Source organism: Bubalus kerabau, chromosome 5 (assembly GCF_029407905.1).
Source record: "Bubalus kerabau isolate K-KA32 ecotype Philippines breed swamp buffalo chromosome 5, PCC_UOA_SB_1v2, whole genome shotgun sequence".
NCBI lineage: Eukaryota > Metazoa > Chordata > Mammalia > Artiodactyla > Bovidae > Bubalus > Bubalus kerabau.
In genome coordinates this window covers 26105150-26116222 of record NC_073628.1, presented here as the reverse complement: position 1 = coordinate 26116222, position 11073 = coordinate 26105150, and the positions used below count along the sequence as shown (strand labels likewise).

Below are 11073 nucleotides of genomic sequence, written 5' to 3'. Positions count from 1 at the left end.
CTTATAGAGTAGTTGTGACAATAATACATTTGAAATGTACTTTGTAAAACTGTAAGTTATAACACACCATCACTATACTGGTCTGGAAGAGAAATGGCAGGACTGAAGCAGAAGAGTGATGTTGTTGCTTTCCTTTTACTGGTTCGAAGTCTGAACTGGTTTTTGACCTACTGCAGCCACTTTATATGGAAAATAACCAGCTTGTATAATGGCTTAAAAAAGTAATGAGTAGCCCTCGAGCAACCCAACCAAGTAAGCACCACACGTAAGGAGAATCCAAAGGATGTGTTGCAGTTAAGAGTATCTATAAAAAGTTTTACTTTTTCCTGTAATTTTAATACAAGACATCTAAAGTCTTAGATGAACATTGAGTTGATCCTATTAGGAACAAAATATGGCACGGATTCTAAAAACATGAACATATCTTTTTTTTCCTTTGCATTTAGGCTTTGTAGTTACTATGTAATGATTATCACTTTGCCAACAGTCAGATACTAGAGAAAGAGAGATATGAGAAACATCTTTTATTTTTTTTCTAAAGAGGTGAAAATAAGTAAGATTTCTTATATTTCTCACTCATAAGATTTTTAAACTCTTAAAAATGCAATTTCCTCTTTTCAAAGCACATGCCATCTTAAAAAAAATCTTAGCAATGTACATTTGCACTCAAAGAAAAACATGCAGCGCCATTGTCCTCTGACAAAATTCTGCATAAAAACCTCACACGACTTTCTGCAAACATGTCCCCTCTTTATCATTTAGGGACTCCAAACCACAAACATTCAGTGCAATATTTATTGTTTCTTATTTCCGTAGGAAACACAGGACCAATGATGTCTTCTGACTACAACTGTTTCTGGATGGTTGAGCAACAGTCTCCCTCTGCTTTATTTTAAAGTACTCTCTTTAACTTGCTGATGTAAGGTACAACTAGAATTCAGCAAAACTTGAGGATCCAAGTGGGAGATGGAGGAGAAATACTTAAGGTGTACCCTGTGCCATAAACTTAGGAAAAAAATTTACACAGAAAAAAAACAAAACAAAAACCTCAGATTTATCAATGCACCCTTTTAAAAAGTGTTTTTTTTTTTTTTTTAAATTTCTGAAAGCAGCTTAATGTGAATCAAAAGCAGTTCCTGAGTAACTGCAGTAAACAGTGTCTTTTTAAAATATATATATATATATATTTGCAACTTAGCTCATTTTGGTTCTGCCTTAATTTACTTCCCCAGCTTTTAGTTTAATCACAGTTCCTTTCCTTTCAGTTCTCAATGTGCAAGTACAACAGCATCAGCTCCAAGAGTCGGCGCGCTGCAGATGTTTCTTGTCACTTCTGTGTGATCGCCTGCCATGTCTGTCAGGCCAGGTTTCCAGAGTTACTGCAGGCCACAGTTCTCTCAGTCTCACAAAACCTGTGAGAGCTGCAGACACTTCACGTTTTCTTCATCAGACGCCGTGACTGCCACGTGTGGAGCTTGTTGTAGGCTGTCTGGAGCATCTCCTCTATGTGACTTACCAGCTGAAAAACAAACACAACACTCTTAAGCAACAACGGGCTAATGGCTGGTGAGGTTAATGCTTCTGACTCAGATCTGGAACATATTTCAGAGCGCAGTTGCAAAGCTCTTTTTTATTTCCCCAATGAGGCAATACGCAGGCCCTCTGTGAAGGTTCTCAGATACATTTCATACAGAAAGGTAAAAGGGATGGGGGCGGTGTACATATAGGCTGAAGTTCACCTGCTCTGCCTACACTGTATGTCTGCCCTGTCATTAACCAGCCACAGAACAACAGGAAAATCTGTGTTACAGGTCTCACTTTCTTCTGTCAAATCAGAGAGGTTTCGAGATTTAAACACTGGATTTCTAAGTAAGATCCAGAGGGCATCAACACTATCTGAGAGAAAATATAAAAAATGCCCTACTCCCCTGAAGCTTCTGAGGCAGCAGGTCTGAGATGATACCCAGGAATCTTTTGATTTTCAAAAGCTTCTGAGCTTAATTCTGCTGAACAGCCAAGCTTGAGAAGCACTTCTCTATGTTCTCTAGGTCTTTTCCAGCTCTCAATATTTCAGGATTTCCACATAATAGATTATAGAAAAATGTAATTAGTCTTAAAGCTCCACACAAGTACTATGAAACCCCTTCGGTCAGGACTATGTACTTTGAGTAGAAAAAATTTTTGCCCTCATCATAGACATAACTAGAAGTCAACAGGACCACACTGATCTAAGCTGATAAAGGCTCCTGAGGTAGAATGTCCTTGGATTATCTATTTCCTTGGAAGCGGACAGTGTAATTTACATGGTTGGAAGTAAAATTTTTGTAAAGTCTCCAAGTCAATTTTGGCAGTATGGAGACAGAGAACAGGAAGGCTTAAATCCTTATAGCATGCCAACAATTTGGATTCAATCTAAGGTAGAGTTAGAAACAAACAAAACAAACCCTTATTTACCACATCTGTTATCACTAAGTGTGTTTGTGTAGGGGAGTGTTATTTACTTCTGTCTGTAAACTACATAAAAATCATTTATTCTGCTTGACAGGCCACAATGTTTCCACAGTACCAGTTAGAAGAGATGACCACCACAGCCTCCTGTAAGGCTGCTCAGGGCCTCAGAATTCTTTTTACCAGAGACCTTTTTACAGTGCTCCAGGCAGTTACAATCAAATGAGAAGGCACATGAACTGAATCTGAGACCCTTGCTCTGCTGTGGGAAGACACTTCAAGCTGCTTTTCTGATTATAAATAATATTATGTTTTGAGGGAAAAAAAACAATGTTTAGGGAATAAAAACTTACTAAAAATATTATCAATGAAGATTTTTCAGCTTTCAACTGTGAAATTTCCTGTTCTGCTTATCCTACTTACATACTGAACAAAAATAGTTTTATATGCTATTTTTTCCATAGTCATCTCTGAGAAGACTTGCATTACACACAGAAACAATCTTGAGCCGTTGCTCTGCGTGTGTGTGGTTTTGTGTGTGGCTGCTCTAGTCTTACATTAAAAACATTAAAAATCCTGAGTGCAGGTGACACTTCTCACGCATCACCTCACTGCTGCCCTGCTGTCAACAGGGGAGCTGAGGCATCACCCAGGAACTTCGCAGCTCACTCTCACAGAATGGCAACTCTGCCATTCTTTGCACTGCTAGAATGTAACTTGTTACTTAGGTTTTCAAAATGAACATTTTTAGGAAAATACACATAGGTTGTAAATCTATAAAGAAAAGCATGAAGATGATTATTACAGATGCTGGGTTAGTCATGGCCTTGAGCGAGTGTGAAGGAGGCGTGGGCAGCTGGCCAGGGCACTCAGGTGCTGGCTCTATTTCTTACCATGCTTGGTGAGCACACGGACACTGGCTTTACTGCTTCAAAAAACAGCTGTATTTTATACACTTATGAATGTGTGATACATTTTACAATTAAAAAACGGGATTCCCAGGGACATAAAAAACAACGTATGTACTCAATTACAGGAAAACAAAGTTAATTTCATCATTTTACTACAGAGAAAAAAAATCAGGCCAAAATTAGATTCTTGCCTTACATTTGTGCTTAAATACTGTCTCCGAATTTTTTCTTGGAATGGGCAGAGCTTTGTAACTTGGAATCGTTCCAAATTACTTTTCATTTTCACTACCTAAAAAAGATGAGAGAAATAATGAATTAGACTCTCAAGAACCTACACAGATCAAGAGAAAAATACACATAAGGTTACTTTCTTTCTTTAAGATTTACTGGCTCCACCAGGCAGAGAAGCAGTTATCTAATATATTTAGATTTTTTGGGTTCATAATTCCTATCCTTCCTGATATTTTTTTTGTGCATGTGTATAAATATGCATGTGGAAAACATACAGTATATACTGTTATAAAATTCCACTTGGTTTAATGTGAACATCTTTAAGTCATTAAATATTAGGTCATCATTTAAAATGGATATATCTTTAACCAATCTGCTTCTGATAGATATCAGACCATTTCTAACACGGACAGTGTTAGAAACACTCTATGTTAGAGTGTTTAGTCTGTCTAACACAGACAGTGTTAGAAACATCTCTATGGCTCAATATTTGCATATACTCATTCTTAATTATTATTTTCTTATATTTCTAAATGTTGAATTTCTGGGTCAAAGCAATTTTTAAAAAGGTAGTACTAGCAGTAGAAGAAAGGACTCTCATCAAACTGGCCAATACCGATTATTTCAAATTTTTTATTCTTTTGCAAATTATAGATGAAAAATGCACCTTTTCTGTAGCTTTAAAGATAATCCAGGAAATGAACCCACACTCCCTGCACTGGAAATGTGAACTTTTAACCACTGGACTACTAGAGAAGACTCTAAAGATTGTCTGTAAGATAATTTATATAGTAAGGCTATTACTGTTTTTTTAAAATTGAAGTATAGTTGACTTAATGATGTTGTGTTAGTTTCTGGTGTACAGCAAAATGATAGTTAAGTTTTAAGATGTACAATTAATAGTTATGGAACTGGTCTGGATCTCAAGTTTCTTTACAAAATGGGTATCAATACCTACTCCATGAGGATGCTGTGAGGCTTAAATGAAACAATATAGTCAAAGTAGCGTTTGGCACATGGTAAACGTTCAATACCGTTTTCCAACGTCAAGATAACACCTCACCAATTCACATTATCAAAACAGCTGGCTGTGTTTGGGATCAGTTCTAACCTTTTCTTCTAGGAATGGTGTATTAACAGGAAAACAGGACCAGAAGTGCCGTAAAAGTTCCCCAACAGCCACATATAGGTGTTTCAATTCAGACTGAATATCATTTGGCACCATCTCTGCAAAAGAAAAAGAGGTTCACAGAATAAAAGCTATTTTCCCATGTGTGTGCAGTCTCTGAGAATTTACTCTCACAGTATAAATGTGAATGTGCACCCTGCCAATGTTAAACCTGGATGTGCTATTCTAAGTTAGTGATTTTGTGGCTGACACTCAATTCCCTTGGGGTTTCAGAGGCCCTTTTCAGGTTTTGCTTTAAGAGGTAGGAGAGGGGAAAAAACCTTTTAGTATGACATAGCAATGTGCCACTGTTTGTAATTTTAAAACAGTACTGAATCATTCAGCTGTTTTCTAGGTATGCTTCAGGATCTGGATGCATAAAAACAAAACACAGATCCCGGAAATGTTCCAAAGGAAAACCACCACAACTTTAGCACTCTTCTCAAATTGCCTTAGAGCTGATTTAGGTAAAGGGATAGCAACAGGAGGTGAGCACGTACGGTTTATGGCTTGCTGTGTCCCTCCCTGCATCAGCGCTCCTCCAGGCGACAGGGCTGTGATGGTGCTGCTGGCAGCGCTACTTGCGAGAACCTGAAAGCAACGAGGGACACGTTTCAGTTCAACAGCAAATGTCCATGAATACACAATCCACAGCAACCAGAGCGAGCTGCTTCCCATAGGGCTACTAGAATACCTACTAATCTTCCAGGAATACCGAATTTACAGGTACCTCAAAATACACACCCTTTTGTCCAGTCAAGCTTCCCCACCTTAAAGAGTACAGCTGATTGACAATATTGTGCTAGTTCCAGGTATACAGCAAACTGATTCAGTTAAACATATATATGTATATAACCACATTCTTTTTTCTATTCTAATTTATCACAAGGTACTGAATACAGTTCCTTGTGCAGTAAATTCTTATTGTTTATTTTCTATGTGGTAGTGTGCATCTGCTGGTCCCATACTCCCAATTTATTCCTGCCTCCCCCAGCCCTGCCCCCACTTTCCCCTTGGTAACCAGAAGTTTGTTTTCTATGTGTGAGTCTGTTTCTGTTTTGTAAATAAGTTCATTTGTACTATTTTTTAGAGTCCACATGTAAGTGATATAGCCAAGCTCTTTCTTAAGTACCAACTTCTTAGCACTGAAGGTAAAACTGAGTTTAAGGAAAGAAAAAATGTCAAAAAAACAAATGATAAACCTTGACTGGCAGTTGACATAAGAAAATCCAGCAAAGTGAAATATATCACTTGTCATTTTTCAAGGAAGTGGATACACATTGCCCCAAGGGGAAAAAACCTACATTCCCCACTGTATCCACATGAACACTCAGGGACATAACTGATGTGTCTCTTCAATGAGTGCCCAGCAAGTACCAGGGACCAGTCACAGCGAGGGACAAATCATCTGCTGAACAGCTCAAGCACAGGGTTAGTGTTTTACAAGCAGAAATCCAGGTATGTATGGGCTGGATGAAAAACAGAACACTTAACTTGGTGTAAAGAGCATATTACAGGTTGACTACGAGTCAAGGAGACATGCGAGTTCACTTGATGCCTATTTCCTTCTGTCAGGAAGTGTGATAACACACTGTAACCACAAGTCTCACCGACTGCTAAACTTGCTGACTGGTCACTGGCTACGCTCAGGGATACACACCCGATGGCAGATCATCTCTGCATAATCCAGATAATCCAATGTCTCAGATAATCCAATCACTTTTTGGAGGGAAAAATCTAAACTAACCACAGCTTAAAAAACTTAGTGTTGACCTATATACAATAAAGAGAACTTGTACAAAATGAGTGCTTTTTCAAACTTGAACTAAATAAATAAATGAATGTAAAAAAAAAAAGTTAGGTGGAACTACTTTGGCCCAAGGGCCAATCTAGAAGGAAAGATGTAGTCAGACAATCCCAATATTTGTTATGTGAGCCTAAGTACGTACACACGTATTTCTCTGCTTTGTCCACTAAGAGGACAAAGAGACCAGTCGCAAATGACATCCCACCTAGTACTCAGACCTTGGTTTCTAAACCTACTCAACACTTGCCAAGCAGGGAAAGAGTCAGATGAATTTGGAGTACTATCTCATTGTGCCATAAACTAAAGAGGTGCTCAAAACTGATGAAGATACTGTCAGAAAGATACAGGAGCCAGTATAAAGGGCGTGGAAAGGGTCTAACTACAAAGGTGCAAGGGCACCTTTTCAGGGGTGACAAAACTTGCTTTTTATTTTGATTGTGTTGGTAATTACATGACTATATATACACACTGAATTCAAAAGAATATACTGAAAATGTAGATTTTACTGTAAGATATCTCAGTTAAAAAAAAAAAGTATAACAATTTATAACCCACAGAATATAAGAATCCATGCTTATAAAGAAAGGTAAATAAATATGAATGAGTCAGGGAGGTTCAGAAGGTCAACTGATGGGAGGACAGAATTAGAAAATCACCATTTAACTACCACTATGGTAATAACTATTTTCAGCAAGAATCATCAACAGATTCTAAAACATTAGTGAGTAAAAGTTTGAGGGTAAACAAAATAGTTACACAGTATCTCCCCACAAGATACTTACTAATTATGAAGGGAAAAATTGGTAAGTTTTCCGCAGAGAAATCATATAGTGCCTTAACCAAGTGATCAAAGTTAACACTGCAAGGCAGGACAAATAAACATGTGCTTCCTCATAAGATGCACAAAGGATGCCATATTACTTACACATCAACCTGGTGGAATTCTTGCCAAAAGTGAATCCAATCATGTAAAATGCAAAACTGAAGTTGAGGGCATTCTACAAAAAACTGACCTACTCTTCAAACATCAAGGTCATGAAAGATAAAGATTGAAAGACTGCTCCACTGTAAAGGAAACTAAAGAGACGTAAGAACCGAATGCAATTCATGAACCTGATTTGGATACTGGACCAAAAAAAGTTGTGTGTTTTTTTTTTTCTGCTACAGGGACATTAATGGTACAGTTGGTGAAATTTTTCTAAGAATACAGGTTAGGGACATCCCTGTAGTAGTAGTCTAATGGCTAAGACTCCATGCTCCCAATACAGGGGGCCTGGGTGTGATCCCTGGTCAGGGAACTAGATCCCATATGCCTCAACTAAGACCATGTGTGTTGGTTGCTCAGTCATGTCCTATTCTTTGCGATTCCATGGACTGTAGCCCCCCAGGATCCTCTGTCCATGGAATTCTACTGGCAAGAATACTGGAGTGGGTTGCCATTTCCTTCTCCAAAGACCATGTACAGCCAAATAAAGAAAAAAAAATTTTTTTTAAAGAATACAGGTTAGATAATAAGACTTGAACAATGTTAACTTATTGTTTCTGTAACTGTACTGTGTTATTTAGATGTAAAGGATCTGGGGCTTCCTAGGTGGCGCTAGTGGTAAAGAACTCACCTGCCAATGTAGGAGACTAAGAACTAGGGTTCAATCCCTGGATCAGGAAGATGTCCTGGAGGGCATGGCAAGCCACTCCAGTATCCTTGCCTGGAGAATCCGGTGGACAGAGGAGCCTACTGGGCCACAGTCCACATTGAAAGAATTGGACATGACTGAAGCAACTTAGCATGCTCACAAAGGGATCTACCTTCAAAATGGGTCAGAAAACTTTTGCAACTTTTTGTAAATCTAAGATTATTTCAAGGTTAAAAGTTAAAAAGTAAGTCCCCATATGTAATAAGCACTACAATTCAGCTTTCAATTCAGTGTCTGAGTGTTTATGAAAATAGAGAAAAGGGAAAAAATAACTCACTACTGGGCATGCTGAGGACTGCTTTACAGAGGCGATGGAATGTGAACTATTTTGAATTATTACTATTTGCTCCTTGACACAGAAACAGGCAAAAGACACTCTTAAGAGAGAAAGCCTGAGAAAAAGCACAGGAAGCATGTAGATGATATGATTAAAAACCTCTGGGTAGTTTATAGAGTGTTAGGCTGGAGTACAGGACTCTCTTTAAGTTATGTGGGGAAGGAAATGGTGGAGATATGGCTGGAGTTGGGACTAGAGATGTGGGTTAGGGCAGACTGTAGGGTTTGGCGAGTCAGACAAAGAACATCCAGACAGTTACTATGAGAAGAAAGGCAAGCAGTAAAGGTTTTTAAGTTGCAGAGTGATGTGGTTGGAATCATGCTTTTATTAAAATAACTTGCAGTGGCCGTGCTGAAAACCTGTCCCGTTTACTTAAGTCAAGGTGATGGAGTCAAGAATTACTGAACTGACAGAACTTGCTGATCAACTGAAGTATGTCTAAGGGCAGGGAAAAACAAAGAATATCTACAAAATGATGTCCAGAAATTTTTTGGAAATCTGGGAGATTCTTCTAATAAAACTGTATACATGGAAGAAAAAAAATCAGCAACCACAAAACTCATTATCTTATTTTCATTATCATCTGAACTTCAGGTATGCCAAATATTTCTCTTTACCTGACTTTTTCAATTTATTAAGCAGAAATATGTCTTTACCCCAAGTGAAGTATGAGTTTTATAAATATGAATGTGCTCATAAAAAGTAACTGGGAATTCTATTTTTCAAACTGTATAAGTCACCTACCTGAGTTAATCTGGGTGTATAAGCTTCCATTTCTTGTCTAATACTTTGAAAAGAATTAATAATGTCCTGACTTGTTGCATACTGCAGCGACTGGATTGGAGTTGGACCATGATAATACCTGAAGATTAGCCAAGAAATTACTAATCACACAGAATAAGGGCACTCAATATTTGTCTGTCAAATATTTTAGCAGTCTCCATACAACATTCCCCCCAAGTGAAGAGTTAAAGATATTTCAATTAAATAACTTAATTCCAATAAGGGTAATAGGAAGAGAACAGCACAGATAGCTAAAAGTTATTTTCTTTGCTTCAGTCATTTAGGATCCTTTCCTGAGATGTACAAAGTAACTTTTTAAGGAAATACAATACTATATTTTATGGCAACAAACTGATAAAAACTTGAATACTACACTTGCAGAATAAATTCTGTACCAACTTGTGATATAAAACTATTTTGCTTCAAATTAATTTAATAATCATCAAACTTACCTATCTGACTTCTTGAGGTTTAGTGCAATTGTTTTTATGGAATTATTTTTTCCCAAGTCTTCATATTCAATGGATTCTTGTAACTTCGCCTATAATTATCAACACAACACTTTTTATTGCTGCACTTCCTACATGCGTCCCCTCTATACACAGCTACCACTTAACAGAGTAACTGTTTTCCTATACTCTGACCGTACTATGCATCATTAAACCTTTACTATTTGAAAATCTGATAGATGAAAATGTGGATTTTACTCAAAATAAACTAAAAAAATTAATTTTATTACCTGTGTTGCAAATATTTTTTGCCCCCACTTTGGTGTTTTTCAGTTTTAATTATTCCCTTTATACTTATTCTTCTGTGGATTTTTTTTTTTTTTTTTTGCTTAAGCTTTGATCCAACAGAATTCATTGTAAAATAAGGAATAAGGTAGGGAATCAGTTTTTAAAAAAATATTATTAATCAGTCCCCCAACACCATTTGTAGAATAACATCTTTCCCCACTGATTCTGAAATGCCATGTTTATCATATTGTATTTAATCCCTCCATGTATTTGGGTTTATGTCTGCATTCTTTATTTTGGTTTTACTAATGTGCTTTCTCCTGGACTGTATAGGAACAAATCTGACCTTAGCATGCTACTCAGAGTAATGTATCAATCAGTCCCACCTCACCTAGACTCAGTATGTTTTTACTGCTTTCTCATCTCTATACCCTTGAGTCAACTTCAAGGCATACTGATGTCTTTCACTACCGTTCCCATATGTCAAGCTCATTTTTACCCCTGCTGCTGCCTCACTTAAGTCATGTCCTGATCCAACCTCTTATATAAATCCAAATCCTAAGTCTCTGCCAAGGCCTGGTCATCCACCTAACTTTCACACTTAACTGAAAGCTCCAAGAATATGAGGACTCTATTATTATTCCAGGATCTCTTATTCTATAAATCCCTTGTAGAACACACAGCAGACAACTACTGATGTGGAAGAACATCTTGAGTCAGTTTATCATTGAATATTGTGAAAATTCACACAGTGATTTTTGACAATTTCATCACTACCAAGAATCAAGGGTACTCAGTGCAATATTGCAAAGCAAAAAATCACTTCCTAGATTTCTTTTTGGCGTCTCTAACTTATATTTTAGCTTCACTTTGCTTATTTCAGAAAAGAAATATCTTACTTTGGTAATTTTAAAGATGTATATCCTGTAGAAACATATTAGGTGACTGAAATACATA

The 11073-nt window shown here is 37.3% G+C and overlaps 1 protein-coding gene across 1 annotated transcript in view; it reads right to left on the bottom strand.

Moving 5' to 3' along the window:
- Positions 1 to 511: 511 nt before the first annotated feature.
- The window catches only part of GTF2H1 (general transcription factor IIH subunit 1), a 29517-nt gene continuing 18955 nt past the window's right edge, over positions 512 to 11073 (bottom strand). The window contains exons 11-16 of the mRNA XM_055581303.1: positions 9832 to 9920; positions 9341 to 9458; positions 5259 to 5349; positions 4702 to 4817; positions 3556 to 3648; positions 512 to 1519 (exon numbers count right to left, since the gene is read on the bottom strand). Of these exons, the coding sequence (XP_055437278.1) occupies positions 1433 to 1519; positions 3556 to 3648; positions 4702 to 4817; positions 5259 to 5349; positions 9341 to 9458; positions 9832 to 9920 (594 nt within the window). The 3' untranslated portion in view covers positions 512 to 1432. The remainder of the gene's footprint in view (positions 1520 to 3555; positions 3649 to 4701; positions 4818 to 5258; positions 5350 to 9340; positions 9459 to 9831; positions 9921 to 11073) is intronic.